Source organism: Festucalex cinctus, chromosome 3 (assembly GCF_051991245.1).
Source record: "Festucalex cinctus isolate MCC-2025b chromosome 3, RoL_Fcin_1.0, whole genome shotgun sequence".
NCBI lineage: Eukaryota > Metazoa > Chordata > Actinopteri > Syngnathiformes > Syngnathidae > Festucalex > Festucalex cinctus.
The window spans coordinates 14251646-14270112 of NC_135413.1; the positions used below are offsets into that span (position 1 = coordinate 14251646).

The window sequence follows — 18467 nt, forward strand, 5'->3', positions numbered from 1 at the left end:
CAAATGAAACAATTATCACCCTTTCCTTGCCCCGTGAAGTGATTACCTTGCTTCATTACACTTGTTTGACTTATGGCAAGATGTGATTATATCATCTTATCAAATGTGCTGACCCGTTAACTCGCTGAAGTCTATGAAGTCCTCTGCATGTTGGTGAGGAGGTGCTCGCCAGAGTGCTATTATATCAGTGTTTGTATCAGCACAAACTAATTGCACTGAGGGGAACCCATTTAGAGCTGTTTAACCTAGACTGAAAAGTGCAGCTATTAACATCCTTCACGTGACTGGGAATTTCATTATTTATCCTTTTCACTATCGGTACCTTAATTTTACCACATTGTTGCGGATGGTCTGCCTTCATGTAATTTGTATGTACCACCAACTTGACGCCGGCGACGATATTCTTGGAAGGTTCTAGCATATTATGTGTTTGTAAAAGTTTGATATTTCACTGCATTTCTCCGTAATAGACCTTTTTATTTTGTTGTCAAATACAATTTCACCTCATATAAAGTCTAGTCGAACAGTTTAGTATTTTTCATGTGAATTATATGATTACAAATAAACACATTTAGTGGAGGACTACGCCATGTGCAGTTGAGTCAGTGTATTCCTACTACGGTAATTGTGTAAATACAGTGATACAGTGCATTTGGAAATTATTCACAACATTTCACTTTTCCCACGTTTAGTTATGTTACAACAGGGGTGTCCTTAACTTTTTTCAGGAGGACGCAAGGGCCACATAATGTTATGAAGAGAAATTGTGTTTAGGCCTAAAAATTGTACAAATAATTTATTTGCGCTTTTGCATATTTAGAAAAATGCTACAGTATATAAACCAATTTATTTGTAATATGGCAGTTGGGTTGGTAATATGGGTTATTATAGTTTTGGAATTTTTCATTTTAGTTTTTATTTCGTTTTGAGTTTTGTTTTTTTAAATTTAGTTAGTTTTACTTAGTTTTCAGGGTGGTTCTGTTAGTTTTTTTTATTATTTTTAGTTCTTTAAGAAATGCTTAGTTTTAGTTTAGTTAGTTTCAGTATTAGTTTTAGTTTTTTTTTTTTTTTTTTTTTTTTTTTTTTTAAATGTGTATTACTTGTGCGCAATATTTATAAAAACACCATGGGCGCGACGTCATTACTACGGTTTATATCAAAATAAATCTACTAAAAATCACATTTAAAATCATACCCAAAGGCTCATGCATTAAATTAATTACCAAAGACTAAAACGAAGGACATTTTTTGCTATAATTAGTTAGTTTTATTTTAGTTTTGTAAACACAAAATGTAGTTTGTTAGTTTTCTTTTTTAAAAAAGCATCTTCGTTTTTATTTTATTTCGTTCACAAAATTGTTTTTTCATGAGTTTTAGTTAACTAAAATAACCTTTAATAGCAATAGTGTTTTTCGACACCCTCCCTTCTTACTTTGACCATCTCCAAACATTTTTGTTTTTATTTTATTTGAACTGAGTCAAATGCCATTTTTAGCATATGTCGCGGGCCACTAAAAAATGGACAGCAAATGGCTGTAGTTTGGACACCAATGTGTTATGGCCTCATTAAAAAATAAAATAACTATCTAAGGTGGGACAGATTTATAGTAAATGTATATAATTTATAACTGATTATATAGTAGTTTTTTGTATATGAATTAACTGTACTTTTCTTGTCCTTTCATATTTATAACTCAGACGTCTTCAGTGGAATTAGAGGCCTATGTGAGCAGCCAGTTTGATGCACTTCGCAGATTGGTATGTCTGGAAGAAAAGAGGGCCCTACACCTTTTAGATCTCAAAGAGGCGTTCCTGACAGCAACTGCTGCAGAGAAGATTGCAGAGATCAATGTCCAAACTGAGCGCCTCGAGGAAGAAGTGGCCAGCATTACACACCAGCTATACTTGTTGGACAAGGGAAAAATCGGTCAAGTACTGGCAGCAGGGGCCCTCCCAGAAGCATCAGGACCAGGTCATAGATCAACGGTAACTTTTCCTTTCTCCTTATTACCTTCCTGTGCTTCTTTACACTGCCCAGCCAATTAATGCTGTCTCCTCCTCAGAAAAGACTCACAATTATCTGGCACTGATGCTCATTTTGTACCTCACTGAGTTTTGCATTATTGGTCAGCCGGCCCAGCCACGCCTCGAAACATTACGGCTGGTGTTGGCTGTGTGATTATTCTTATTTTTATTTTCAGGAACTACTGCCAAGTCAAATGTAAATATGGAAAATGTCACAAATATCCACAACTTCATTAATTAGGTGTTATTATGTGACAATTATACAACATATGTTGTATCTCCAAAGGCAGAAATGGCGTGTATGTGCACATCTAAGCATGAGACGCATAGCACACATTAAAGGGACAGAAACTTGAAAAATCAACTTTTTGGAGCTTTTAGCAGTGTTATGCTAGTTCCTCACCAAACTCATGACCGAAGTGGCGTTTTTCTATGTCATTCTGCTCTCCAAGCACCACCCCCTCCCAACCAATAAATAAAAATAAATTGCAATAAAAATGCAAATGTTTTCATTGATGAATAATTATACATTTATAACTAGGGATGTTCGATACCACTTTTTTTCAGACCGATACCGATACTCAGACCCTCAGTACTCACCGATACCGATACCAACTGCCGATACCAGTAGTACATTTTGACAAATGAAAAAAATCACTAAAAGATATTTTTAAACAAATATATTTCCTTTAATTTTGACAAAAAAAAAAAAAAAAAGCACAGTCACTCTTCAATAGTCTTAACGCTCAAAATAAAACACAAAAATGCTCGTTTAGTTTAAGATTCACCATTTTGAAGTATTTCCAAACCGGTGAAGTTTTGGTGAAAAACTGCTGCAAGCTAGTGCCAGTTACAGGCAAGGAGGACTCACTTAACGTCTTGACCCTCTGCCATCCGTCGCTTGTACTCGTCTGCATCACAAATACTCGAGTACTTGAAAAAAGGCTGGTATCGGCCCAATACCGATACCTGGTATCGGTACTCACCCATCCCTATTTATAACCAAAAATAACCGTGATTATCATTTTGGCCATAATCCTGCAGCCTTATGGCTAACAACCAATCACAAGGTAATTCAAGTTTATGAAGTGATGTGTTTTAACATGAGCCTCTGTGCCACACCGCTCACTTGAAGTTAATCCAGTCGTATAGACACAACTCTGATGCAGTTCAAATGTGATCCTTGCGCAAATGTGGTCCTCTGGATCCAAAGAGAGTTCTTCTGCAAGGAAGATTTTAAAGTGATTTGTATGCCTTAGTCCTTTGACTTTACCCCTGACAATTTAACTGTAGTCATTCATTTCCAAGGCTGAGTTAGCTAAAAATTGGGCACCAATCCTGTCTACAAAGTGAAAAGGAACACATTTTTATCTGAGGTTAAATTGGTATCTCTTTGATTATACTTAGCATGAAGCAAACATTGCCAATGGCTTTGTTGTAATTAAATAATGCATTTAATCTTCAGCTAGAAATTGGGGCTGTAAAGACAAGCTTGTCAATAAGCAATTACTTGCTATTGGCTGGTCAGAATAAACACTCCACCTAAACATTTAGTATGGTTCCAATGAAAGAAATTAGCCATTGTATACTGTTTCCAATACAGTACCTGTTTTCCTCTCTCTCTCTGCTGGTCAGCAATTTATGACAGATGACTTCTGACTGAAATATGTTTAGTTTGTGCATTGAGCTTCAGTGTTACAGAGGCCTGAAACATATCTGTATTCTTCTATCCATTTTAAACTCAGTAACAGTTAACATGTTCCTTCACCTCTCATCTAAAAACTGAAGAGGAAGCATTTACTACTCCGTGGCCGCAAATTAAAACATCACATTGCTATATTTGTGGTAATTACCACCAGCCACAGTATCTTTAGTGTACTCTTGATGCTGCAGTGGGTTAGGTCAGCAACATTAATGGTTGTACAGTCTCTCTGCTGTGGATTGCTTTTCGAGCTGAGAAATGATGGGCTGAGTTCATTAATTGATTGCTGGTGGTTATACTGTCTCTGTATGAGGCAAGGTTCCCACAAATAACAACAAGGCCTTAATTTGTATTGTTTTAATCTTTTGAAAGTCTTAAAAATGGAAACACAGGAGGATACGTTGGATTTTAATATTAAAAGTCTCAAATCCCAAGAAAAATTATGTTTGTTAAAAAAATATTTGCTTAATGACTCGTGGTAATATCGCACAATCGTGATAGCTGAACCTGAGGGTTTAGTTGGGACTTTTTGAGAGCAAACAGTATGAGAGATTTGGCAACATTTTCAAGTTGCTCTAAAATGTAATTGACCTGTCACGAAAGCCCCACACCCCTCAGTTCCGACATCTTTCTGGGCACTTACAATGTAAATGAATGCACCAGAGCATGTCAGTGAATGTTTTTGGAACAATACAAGTGTGATATCTTCCAGAACAAAGAAAAAGTGTCTACAGCAGGGTACAACAATTCCTGTCCTCGAGGTCTGGAGTCCTTCAGGTTTTAGATGTTTCCGCCCACTAGCACACCTGATTCATATAATCAGCTCATCAGCATGCCTGATCATGATCCTGATCTTTAGTATCAGGTGTGTTGGTAGGCAGAAACATCTAAAACCTGCAATACCCCGGACCTCGAGGACCGGAATTGAACCCTGGTCTACAGTATGGAAGGATATATTCATAATATTAAAATAAGCAGAAAAGCGGACTTCACAACTATAAGTCGGAGGTAAACAATGGTGTCAAAGTGCCTGTTGCGAATCGATGCTATGTTCACTTTGTGTAAATCAATGAAACATTTACAGAGTTCCCAGTATGAACCCCAGCGTAAGCTGCCTACTAGGCCATCAAATTACCCAGCTAAAATTAATAACAATTAATAAAGACAAACCTAGCGAGTTATGTATTGACACAAAGATTCGTATAAATACACGGACTGAGCACAGACTGAAGCAAGTTTACTTCCGTCGATCGGGCTAAGTAAAAGGTGTTTTTTCTCAGTTCGTGTATTTTTACAAGGAGTTGCGTCAGAGAGAACTTGTCAGTGATGATAATGATATCCTGATAATATACAGTGTTAAATAATCTGAAGTACAATATAAGTGAATACCTTTGGAAATTTCATTCATAAATGTTGTGGAAATAATATACCGTAAAACCCAAGCAACTGCAAGCTTACAGTTCCTCTAGGAGTGGAAGAGAATATAGTGCTTTACTTTTTCACTGCTCGAGAGAATAAGTGGAGCTCAATTAATGGCTTTGAAAGCTCAGAGCAACTGCAGAATAAAGCTGAATAAATACCACCCCCAGTTCCACTCCAATTAAAATTCTAACTCTTACATCAAAAAAAGGTTGCATATTAAACAACTAGAAAAACAGCAGTGTCTTTGCAAATGTGCTGTACAACCAGTAGATTTATTCTTTTTTTGGGGTATTTGCATTTCACTAGTGGACTTTTGAGTCCCAAGCAAACCCCCTCCCTGTTCAAATATTTAAAACAATATTTGGAAAGATCTAAAACACATTACATTTTCAGCTTGATGAGGTAGACAGCAAGTTGCTGCACACTGGCCGACACTGATCATTCCACTTTAGGGTTGTGCTTCCAACTACCTAGTGCCTGCAAGTGTCACTATATTCATGTTGGCTGTAGTCAAGGTCCAGCTCTGCAGTACATTTCATTGTAGCCAATATAAGAGGAAATTTTGTGCTCTTTAAATTACTGTGACAAGGTTTTTGCTCAGCATATCAATTTTACTCAAAGTATTTTAACCCTGGTATGGCATTTGGGTCTGTGGGACCCGTTGTCAGTTTTTGATGAAACATTTTTTTTTTAACCTGAAATTTATTCATTCATTCATTGGCTTGGCTTGTTTTCCGTGAAGAACAGAGGTTTGGCAGTCAAAGAGTTAACTGCCAAAATGGCTGCTAAAAATAAAGACAAACACAAAACAAACAGAGAACATTCCGTCATCGCAAAATGAGAGGGAGAATTAATGGGTCAGATTGAAAGCCTCACCAGCTGTGGCCCTAGTTAATGTGAATTATTTTGTTTACCTTGTACTTTATTACCCGCAGCACCTGCACAATGACTTTTAGTATTTTATTCTAACTCTATTTTTTTTATTTCTATTTACAGCATGACTTTGAGGCCAGACCAAGGTAAGGATGCTAGTTTGATCCATGCTCACCTTCTTCACAGCATAATACTTAAGTGTAAACTAAGGGCACTTCAAAAACACTTTGTTCAGTAGCAACGTGACAAGGAACCGGCCACTCCATAAAAAAAAAAAATAAAAAAAAGTTTTTTGGACTATAAGATGCCCCCGAGTATAAATCACACCAAGTAAAAAATGCATCATGAATTGAAAGGGGGGGACGACACTTCAATCTCTCCGGAGTATAAATCGCATTTTGGGGGGGAATTTTTTTTTTTCAAAAACCAAGACAGTGGCGCTCTGACTTGAGCCTCCAGTCCCCGTTCCCTATTTGTGGATGGGTTTGAAAATATGATCTGAGTGCACACGGCTTCACACCGGCCAAACTCAAAGAGTGTTCTTCAAATATGCCATTCGGTTCACCATAGTGCCCCCAAAAAAGGAGTGCAGAATCCAGTACAGAATGGAAGCCATTTCAGCACAAGCTGTTGATTGGTTAATAACTTTATAAACGAGACCAATAGGCAAGCGTACCAACCATGGGAAAAACACTTAAAGGCAGATATATCCAACGCTGATATGCCGGCGACATTTAGGCAGCAAACACGACACGTCCTGTTAGCGCTTCACACCACTTCTGGTGCACTCCAAGCAGCCTGATTTTAACTTTACAATTGCCACAAAGCAACACGTATGTTAAAGAATGTCATATAAACATTCATAAAGAAACATTGTGGTGTAAACAGGCTCTTCCCAAGATAATGTGTTTCCCTGCATGCGAATTACAATTCACACCTTACTAGGCATTGATGCAAACCACCTCAGATGTTCGAATGTGTACAAACTCTGCTCTTCGCCACTGTGCATGTGCAAATTACGTCAACTAAATTTCTCACACAAAAACATTATACAAATGCATAAAATTAGTCAATGGTTAAGGGACTTGAATAATAAAGATTAACATATTTATCTTAAAGAATGAGTCACTTTCTGGTCTTTTCTACATAATTAGTAGTTTTTGTGTCATCAGCACTTCACAAGACGGATAGAGTCGGAGGAAGCGTTGCTCATTCTTTGTTGAGGTTACATCAAGTAACAGTTGCGACTAAGGGTGTTCAAAAAAATCGATTCGGCAATATATCGCGATATTACAGCACGCAATTCTCGAATCAATTCGATATGTGGCCGAATCGATATTTAAATATTTTTTTATGGAAATATTAAAAAAAAAAAAAACATCTTACTTAAGGTTAGAGTTCACACGTTAAGCATGGAAGAATGTTATTTAAGGGAACATTAAACCTTAATATTTTATTTTAATGTTGTTCAAACATGAAACGGATTGCAACAGATTGTTAAATACAGAGGCTCACAGTTATAAGACTCAAGTTTCAAATAAATACATTTTCATACAAATCTACGGTGTACATTAACAAGCTTACTGATTAGTATTTTCTAAATTTAGATAGAAAAAACAAAACAAAACGCAATAATCGACTTATAGATTTATACCGGGATTAATCGGTATCGAATCGAATCGTGACCTATGAATCGTGATACGAATCGAATCGGCAGGTACTAGGCAATTTACACCCCTAGTTGCGACTATGTTGTCATGTCATGTTATTTTCTACAGAAACAGTACAGTGGTATTTGTTTCTAGATGTGTATTAAATTATTGTTATAACTTTTGGTGACACAGTTATTATTGGTACTTTTGGTGACATGCTAAAGGTAGTGTAGTCAGTACTATATATATATATATATATATATATACAACATAATGGCCTGCTGCAGGCCTACACAGTCTTGTAAAAATAAAGCCAAAAAAACTGGGGTCACCAAATACCGTGTATACTATATTACTATATTATTTGCTGATGCCCGCTGTGGCAGCCAAATCCGTGTTGATTTCAAAGTGGTCCCACGGGCCTGAGAAAATTGTTTTGCGGGTCGGAAGTTACCCGTGGGCTGGGAGTTTGACATGCTTGCTCTACAACATGCAAACTAACATACAACATCCAAATATCTTTCTTGGCAGTCTCACACATTGTTCAATACCAAAACAACACTTGCTTATCCTCCTCAAGTACTCCCTTTCCTTCAAAGTCAACCTTTCAGATGTGAGTCACAGTTTCCTAGCAAGGCAGTTTGTGACTCTCATCTACATGTACCCGATTTAATCAATTGAAATGACAAGCTCTGTCTCTATGAGAGAAATAATGACAATCTTGATCTATGTCAAGGTGTGTGTATGCAAACTATTACTGCAACCCTAGATCATGTTTTGCACCCTTCACTATTGCTGTTATATATTGTAGTTGCAAATTGGTGATAACTGATTTGTGTCAACATTTGAAAAAAATACAAATTTTTAGCTTCTGTTGGTTTTGGTTTGTGTTCATTTGTAATGAAATGACACTTTTTACCTTGGTTTGTGTCAGACCATCCCAAACAGTTTTCATTCTCAGACTCTTACTTATTGATCCGGCACATTGTTGTCAAAGAAAAAGGGCTCCTTGAGCCTCCTGGCTGTCTGCCTGTGCTCTTTCCTCAAAGTGCACCTTCCACCCACAGAACAAGATACAAGTCTGCAACAGCCCTCCTCAAAAATCTCAGCACATCTTTCCTCTGAAGAAATAATTACTCTAATAGTATTTTTATTATAGAATTCCTCTTTTTTTTTTAATACATTTTTTTTCTTATCGCTTCATCAACCCCTTGCCAAATACTCTTCAATGTCTTTGTTTGAGGTGAATATGAAAATGCAAAATGCCAACACAGCTCAGGTTAGCATTTTTATTATTTATTTATTTATTTTTTATGTGCTGCTACATACATTTGCTATGCGTTGAGAGGGTGAGGGTGAGACGGTGCTTAGAGGGAACACTGGCTTGGCTACAAGTAAGATTTTTAAAAATTTGATGAGCTGTAGTGAGCTCTAACCGAGAATTGATGAGGAGGAGGGTTGGCTGTTTGTTACGCAAATCTGTGCACATGCTAGGTGCATGCGTTAGATACATCTTGCTCACACGAGATTCATAAGTCACGTGTGCAAATGTGTGCGATACGAAAAGCATGGGTGGGTCGCTAAATTGCACTCACCAAATATGTAAAGCTCGCATACAACTTGCATATGGCTGGCGCCGGGCCGAACCCTCATAAGTCACAATTTGGTATATAGTTTTTCATATTTTCTTTAAAAAAACTAAATAAAAAATCTCTACTATTGTTCTGTCTACATTTGGGTTGTTATTTTTTTACAGATCATTGACCAAATTGAAAAATAAAATTGCTTGCTCTGTTTGATGATGTCATGTTAATGGTTGAAGAAGCATGCCGTTTTTGGGGTCTCCTGATAAGGTTTTGGCCCGACACCAACAATATCTTACAAGCACGAGTTACACAATAAGTCATGCATGCATGTTATAAATCACTGTCATGTTGTCTCCTGGGTTCTGTATTTTATTTATTTATGTGGAAAGCGATATGTCATTGATGGTTCATCCAATATTATGAGCTCCAGTTGGGAGCAGATGGCAGCAACGCTGGACCGAAGGGCGAGATGCAGCTGCCCTTGACCAAGGTTAACTGCTACATCTTAAACACTCACTGATATAATTGCTCTCAGGGCCACCATATTGCACTAAAATGCAGTTTTGCACAATCTAATATAACTAGTAGAAAATAACATTGTAGGGAATTATCACAAGGAGAATGTTTGAGAAGAACTGTACTGGGGTGAGCATTTGACTAAATGTCCTTGATCAAATTGATGTAAAATTAATGAATGAATGATATTATTAGTTGTAAATTATCCGTATCTGAGGGCTCTGAGAATGTATCAATGTCCTATAGGGTTATTTATTTATCATTCTTTAGGCCGGAAGGTTTACATACCTTAGGGGTATGTAAACTTAAGAGTGCACTGTATGGTGTGAAAAAGTCTTAATGCCCATAAAATCCAAAATACTGTGGCAATTGTTCTGGTATTTTCGGAGATCAAAGTTGATATGAGTAGAGATGTGCATTTGAATTTTGATGACGATTCATAGCTTCTTTTTTTTTTTCTGTCTTTAAGATATGTTCAGCTTTTGTACATTTACAGTTGTGCTCATAAGTTTACATATGCCAAGGGTATGTAAACTTTCAAGTACATCTGTATGTAAAGAATCAACAGCACATCTGCTGGTTGCAGGCAAGTAGTGCAGGAAATTTTGAATCAAATGCTTCAAGTCACAATTAACACATTTGGCTGGATTCTTGACAACCATAATTTTAGTTTCATGGTCCCTTGGTTCAACAATACAATTAAATAAATATATCTAATAGGGGTAAGAGAAAAACTGGAAGATGAGAAGAGAGGTATAATTCCAGAGGGGATTTTGCAAAAAAAAAATAAAAATCAAAAGAAAATTGATTATACAGCAAAAACAGAATTCTGCTAACTGAGTGCAATATCAGTAGAAAAGACAAAGAACTCCCCTCAGACTATAATTCTTACACCCCCACACATCTTTCCACCAGTTCCACATCAATACAATGCCTGCCAAGGTCTTGTGAATTTAAATCTCACTTTTCTGTCTCAGCTCATCCACCAGACTGTTGCCTTAATGAGATGCATTTAAATGAAAATTTCATTCCTCTGCTTTAACCCCCACATCTCTTGTACTTCCTGACCCTCCTTTCTGTTTTACATATGTTCTATATTGATGCACATTAACTACATTTGTATGAACACTGGGGAGTGCTTGGACAGATTGATCCTAAAATGATTTATATTGTATTTTATACTAATTGTAGAATTTACTACATAAATGAGAATCAATTGACACAATGTAGAATATGACGACTTTTGACAGATTCACGCCAAATTGAGCCAATTCATTCTAGGGCAGGGGTGTCAAACTCATGTTAGCTCACGGGCCGCATGGAGGAAAATATATTACCAAGTGGGCCGCATCGGTAAAATAACGGTAGATAACTTAAAAAACGATTGCCGCCAATTATACGCATATTTTTGCTATTTGTGTGCCAGGCTAAATTAAGGAGCTCAACTGTCATCATTAGAGGTGGGAATCTTGGGGCACCTCACGATTCGATTGCGATTACGATTCAGAGGCTACGATTCGATTATAAAACGATTATTGATTTCCCCCCAGGCAGCAGAAAAAAACCAATGTATTTTGGTGCTTTTAATGTTTCGTACATTAGTTACAAAAATAGTACAAACGTCCTCTCAGGCCTAAATAAACTACTATTTCAGTATCAAGTTAACAGTTCAAAACAGTAAATAAAATACTCAAGTCCTCATTCTGTAACAACAGCTTTTAAGTATATTCAGTCTTCAACAGAATAAAACATAGCATTGAGCAAAAATATATTATTTTTATCCACTCAAAAGTGCACTGAGATATAAATGAAAGACAATGTGAACTACTACTTCAATACAAATGCCTAAAAAAAAAAAAGTGCTTTCCTGCTTTTTAAATTGTGTAAAGATGAACATGTAAACATTAAAGTTTCTCAGAGGTACAAAAAAAAAACCCTCAAGTGCTTTTCTGCTTTTTAACTTGTGTAAACATGAACGTGTAAACATTAAAGGGATCGTTCGGCTTTTTTAACATGAATCTCAATTTGATCCTCACGTGTGTGCGATCAGCACTGACTTCTTTCTGACAGCGTTCGGTGACACGCGTTCATGTTCGACATTGGACGAGAGGAAAATAGTCCAGCAAGCTGGCTGGGGTCTCGGAAATAAAGCGTTTTTCTTCTAAAAAAAAAACTATTTGTTTTCAAAAGCGTGATACATTTCCACCACAATACTCTTTTCTGAATAAAGTCAGACGCCATTACCGCCAGCCACTACTTTTCTGTTCGTTCGTTCGTTCGTATCACTGCGCGGCGCCCTGTAGAACGCTAACCGACGCACTGCAGCCAGCCAGCTGATACTTCCGCCTGAAGTTGTTTGCCTTTTCGGAGCAGGTCTGATCTGACGAAGAGGTGGGTTGGTCAGCTCAGCCATGCTTGTTGTTGTTTTGAATGTCGAGGCGTGAGTTGTGGATGTGTACTCTCGGTCCGTCCCATTAAGCGTCCCGAAGACCGCGCGCGCTACTGCGTTTCAGTTCCGCGTACTTTTCGCTCCGGTCCACTTTTAGTTTCGGTTCCCTTGGCATATTTATATAATCGGAATTTGGACTTTTGTGAATCGTTCTCGATTGTTCCACGGCCGAATCGTGAATAATCTAAGAATCGGAAATTTTGCACACCTCTAGTCATCATATTGTTCCAAGAAGTAACACAAATGCGAATGGCACGTGGCAAGACTTGCGCCTGTATGAGTTCCGGACGTGTTAAATCTACCTGCTTTGCATATATATATATATATATATATATATATATATATATATATACCTGCGATTGGTTGGCAACCAGTCCAGGGTGTCCCCCGCCTACTGCCCAGAGCCAGCTGAGACAGGCGCCAGCAGCCCCCGCGACCCTTGTGAGGAATACGCGGTCAAGAAAATGGATGGATGGATATATATATATATATATATATATATATAGAATTCCCGGAATGCATTGTGTGGCAAGTTAATGACATTATAAGGACGTTAATCCTTGTCATATCTCCAAGTATTTGTGTAATATATATATATATATATATATATATATATATATATATATATATATATATATATATATATATATATATATATATATATATATATATATATATATATATATATATATATATTATTCCTGGAATGCATTGTGTGGCAAGTTAATGACATTATAAGGATGTTAATCCTTGTCATATCTCCAAGTATTTGTGTAATAATAATAATAATAATAATAATAATAATAATAAAACAAACCATATCTTTAAGTTGTGTGTAAAATAATGACATCCAGGACCATTCCCCCATACAAGTTGCATTGCTCATCTGAGGACTGCTTGTGAACGTACAAATTTATTATGTTTTGATTGTGGACGGCTGATTAATTAGTCCGACTTAAAATTTTATTTCATTTTTTTACTTTACAAAATCATCTCGCGGGCCGGATTAAACCGCTTTGCGGGCCTGATCCGGCCCACGGGCCGCATGTTTGACACCACTGTTCTAGGGCTACAATATGAAACAGTAGTTAGTTGCAGACTTTATACTAAATTATTCACAATATTTTAGAAACAAAGGTTTTCTGATGGAGCTTTCCTAAATTCTGACTTTCCCTGCCTAAATTTGTTTACTTTCTGCTTGGCTCTCAAGGAAGGCAGACACTTTTTGCTCTGCTCGCCTCATGTCCTTATCTTCTCTGCTTGCTGACTTGGTTTTGTGTGGTCTCTGTCAAAACTACCATCCCAGCCTTCTACTTCACTTTCTTCAAATCAATTCAAATCAAAATCATGGAATTGGTCAGTTTTTCGTGCAATGTAATTGATACATTTTTTTTTTTTCGTTGAGAAAAGCCCGGAAGGGGACCCTGCTTGTCCAGATACAGCGTTTGGTCCTGGGTATGCTTTAGATTCCCAGACCGAGTATGTGAGTATATGACTGTCGATTCTTTCCATGAAGCATGTAGAACAGGGGTGGCAAACTGCTGTCCTCGAGGACCGGAGTCCTGCAGGTTTTATAGATTTCCCTACTCAAAGTACAGCTGATTCCAATTAAAAGGCTCGTTATCAGGCTTATGCAGAGCTTGCCGATGAGCTGATCATGAATCAGCTGTGTTGAAGAAGGGAACTATCCAAAACCTGCAGGACTGCGGCCCTCGAGGACCGGATCTCGCTTCTCCGATGTAGAAGATACATACATTCGAATTCTGATGTGTTACTCTGTTATTGAGCTATTGAATCGGAAAGTTATGGTCAGACTCAGTTCTAAAAAGTTTGGGGCATATGTTTTTAAATGTGTGGTGTATACAAGTGAACCTGATGCAGTCAACTTACACTAGTAAGTCCATGTAGTTTGCGATTGCTTTTGCAGAGTATATTATATAGTGGACTCGTTTTTTCTTTTTTTTTTCTTTTAATTTTATTCATTTCTTGACCGCTTATTCCTCACAAGGGTCGCGGGGGGTGCTGGCGCCTATCTCAGCGGGCCTCGGGCAGTAGGTGGGGTACACCCTGAACTTTATTCAATATTTTTCAAAATATTTTTAAACATTGTTTTTTTTCTCCACTAAGAACCCCTCCATGCCAATTTTAATGTGAAACTCATTGTGTTTTGAAGATTTTTTTGGGTTTATTGTTTTTCCTGTATAACCCCTATGGTACCAAATATACACAGATTTTTTTTCCCCTTTAATGTTCTATGCTCCCTGCAATTGGCTGGCAACCAGTTCAGGGTGTACCCCGCCTACTGCCCGAAGCCAGCTGGGATAGGCTCCAGCACCCCCTTGACCCTTGTGAGGAGTAAGCGGTTAAGAAAATGGATGGATGGATGTTCTATTCTATCATGGTCATTGAGCAGATGCCACACCATCCACTGTTTTTTTTTTTTTTACTTCCCTTTTTCATACTGTAAATGCACATGGAAACCATGGAGACCCCTGACAGGGCATGGCAATGGAGAAACTGGCGGTATCTCATCAGTGAGTAGTTTGCCCTTCACATGGTCAAACAGATAAGCGAAGGAAACAGGGATGTGTCAGGGATCATGGTTGGAGGACAAATGAAGTTACTATACGTTGTGTTACTTTATATATTGTGGTACTTGGATCACATTAAAAACTACATTTTTAAACAGGGAGCTAGTAACTGTCACGGAATACATTTTTTTTTTAAAGTAAACCAACTTAACCAAACTTCATAAGAATTTCCTGAAAACGTGTTTGCCAATCGGAAACAACAGCCCACATTTGAATTATCATGATGTATTGTGATGCTGTTTAATATTTCATCTTTCTTTATTTACCTCATGAAGCACCTAGTAGTTGCAACCTTTTTTTTATGCTGGGGATGATTGGCTCACTGTGTATAGATTTGAGAGTGCTTCTCATATTGACCTGCTCTGTGGACAGCTAGAAAGCTATGATCCTAGTGAGCAAAGATAAAGGGTTAAGTGTCTGCAATGCGTCCAACGCTGCAGCGTGGCAGAATCGGGTTACAACTGTGTTTGGGTTGATGCACTCAAGTCTGTGGCGCCAATGAATAATGGATTGTTAATCCATGTGTGCAAAATACATCTCCCCCTGCATATCCTTTCTTGCCTTTCTTCCTTGCTGTTTGTGATGCACATGTGAATTTGTGTTTGTCCCCACACTTGTAGTCAAGGGCACATACAGTATGTGCGTTTTTGAATTCCTCCGTATATTTTGAAAGAGAGAATTATTTTGTGGCCATCAGTAAAAGCCTTACGAAAATGAATAATTCAATGATAAAATAAAATATTAATATTTGTTGAAACTTGTTTTGGAATGATGTCAAAATATAACAAAGTCGCAGGGTCGTGACTTGACTTTCTCCCAGTTGAGATTGAAGACACGTTTTTCTGGTGACAGGGGGAGACAACAGTGGGTTATCGATGAAGATGGTAATGTAGTCACATTGTCACAGCATGGAACATTTTATTAGATACAAAGCAGAGGTGTCAAACTTAAAGAAATCGAGAACTAAATAATTATTATCAAATAAATATTGACATTTATTTTATTAAAAGAGTAATCATTTAAAGCTAAATCCATTATTTAATTTGAAATTGTCCTAATCCTTTGATTTCAGTCTCGAAGCAGTAATTATTCTCTGATTTCTGTTTCTATTCTCGGATTACTTTAGAAAACAATGACTGAATCAATTTCAAAAAGGTTGGCGAGTGCGACAATCTTTCTTGTTTAATATTGCTTAATTATTTTTTAATCGCTAAATAATACCAAATAAACACAATAACTGATTAATAAACAGTAATCAGGGGGAAATGGTTTTGTAGCACGCTACAGTATAATGCTAAATGAAATGATCTGATTGGAAAAATTGGTATCATAATCGTTTCTAAAAAGCAGCCACAAAGATCTGATACCTTACGTGCAATATGCATACGTTAAATGCAAAGAATGTAATGAACTATCCATGCACCCTGGTGCGGAATATCACCCACAGATGTTTTTTCTTTGTTTTTTTAACATTGTATAATTTGACAGCAGGACTATTTTGCATGTAAAATGTGTTGATGATCATGGTTAAAAGTATTTGGACGATGATCAGTTTTTATGATTTCCCTATAACTTGCGTTTCTATTATAAATTTTGAAGCCTTCACTGCAGCCACCTTTACTTGCTGTTGGGTGGTTTTCTTTCTTCAGTCAAGCTCTATCAGACTGAGAAGTCCTTCACTAGACTATTAATTTATTCATCATGCCTGTTTTGTGTGTGTGTGTGTGTGCGTGTGTGTGAAACCCCTTAAATTAAAGCTCCTGATCTACGCTTAAAGCGGTACAAGACTTATAACTCATTTTCCAGTATTTGATTAGGCATTGTGTATAAAGAATAAAAGTACAAGTATCTCTGGCATCTTATTCCCTGAATTTTCTTTTTAACCAATTAATATCAAAATAAGAACATACCGTGGTGAATGCTATTACGTGATTGTGATGACGTATGTAAATGGCAGCTGCCATTGTTCACTTGAATGGGAGTTTGCTGACATAATGGGCCGTCTTCTATCCCAAATACTGCGCCAATTCTGATCAGAGTAAAGTCCGCAGCACGTCAGATTTCATGTCATTCCGTGTGGGGGTGGGGTGGTGGAGGGTGTCCTCTCCTAATGTGAGCTAAAGCATGCTTAGCACACGACATGTAGCTGGCCGAGCAGAGTAAAAGTCATGCGGATGTTTACCGTCTAGGTTAGGGACAGTCCACAACTTGACTGGTATTTTGAGCCTTTGTAACACGCGACTTGTAGACGCTCCCCAAAACCGACTTGCTATGAGCTGGCCAGCTGAATGAGTTCTTATCGGCCACTTTCACCCCCGCTTTCACCTCGACACACATCTTTGGCGAGTCCTCCGTGGCTGTGTTGCTTTTGAAGAAGTGCTTCTTTGCTATAGGGCATAATTCCACTTTGATGTCCGCCGTGGGACATGATAATTCCTCGTGAGTCTCTGTTGTCACTGGCAGCCATGTCATTCAATGTATATTTTACGCACGGGATATGTCACGATTATCACATGACTGTCCAAAATGGCCGATACTGTACTCAATGCAAAAATAATCATAAAAAGTGCTATAAAAATCATAATTCCTCAACATAAATTGATTTTTTTTTTCAGGGAAGAGCTGAAATTAACCGGCTCTCAGAATAGCTGGTTAGTTTGTCACAAGTCTTGTATTCCTTTAAAGCACATTTTTACTTTAATCCATTAATAATACAATCTGTACAATTTTTCTGGACATTACTGTCAAGACGAATACACGGCGGCAGTTTTGCTCTTTTCACACTTCATTTAGGGTGCAAAAGCCAACATCCATAGTAGGGGTGTTAAAAAAAATCGATTCGGCGATATATCGCGATACTACATCGCGCGATTCTCGAATCGATTCAATAATAGGCAAAATCGATTTTATATATATATATATATTTTTTTTTATTTTTTTTTATTTTTTTTTTAGGATTCACACCTTAAGCACGGAAGAATGTTATATGAACAGAACATTAAGCCTTAATATTTTATTTTAATGCTGTTTAAACATGAAACAGATTACAACCTCTATAAGACTGAAATTTCAGATAAATAAATAATACATTTTCATATAAATCTTACACTCTACAAGCTTACTGATTAGTATTTTCTAAATTTGAATGAAAAAAAATCGCAACAATCGACTTATAAATTTGTATCGGGATTAATCGGTATCGAATCGAATCGTGACCTGTGAATCGTGATACGAATCGAATCGTCAGGTACGAGGCAATTCACACCCCTAATCCATATAGAAGGTGCACAAGATTATAAGGCGCACTGTCGATTTTTGAGAACATTTAAGGATTTTTAGTCCAATAAATATGGTATGTATCCAACAAAGACACTACAATGTGTACATTATTGTTCTTAAATTTTGTTTGTTTCTAAACACATTTGCAATGTGTTTAAGAAGTGTATTTTCAATAAATATAAATTTGTTAAAAGCGTATGATGATGAAGGATTGTCTATACACAATACTAATGAAATGTTTTATTCTTAAAATGAAAGTGGTTATTCTGTGTTTCTCCTGTGGGGAGATGAACAGTGAATTCATGTTTCTCCATTGGGCCAGATCCAGGAGTAGTAATTGTCAATCAACTAAACTTAAATGCGGACATCTAC

General features: G+C 37.2%; 1 protein-coding gene across 3 annotated transcripts in view; it reads left to right on the forward strand.

Moving 5' to 3' along the window:
- trim44 (tripartite motif containing 44) overlaps window positions 1-18467 on the forward strand; it is a 49884-nt gene that overhangs the window by 15101 nt on the left and 16316 nt on the right. For all 3 annotated transcript variants that reach the window (XM_077515964.1, XM_077515966.1, XM_077515963.1), the window contains 2 exons: window positions 1699-1986; window positions 6146-6168. In XM_077515964.1, coding sequence (XP_077372090.1) covers window positions 1699-1986; window positions 6146-6168 — 311 coding nt within the window. The remainder of the gene's footprint in view (window positions 1-1698; window positions 1987-6145; window positions 6169-18467) is intronic.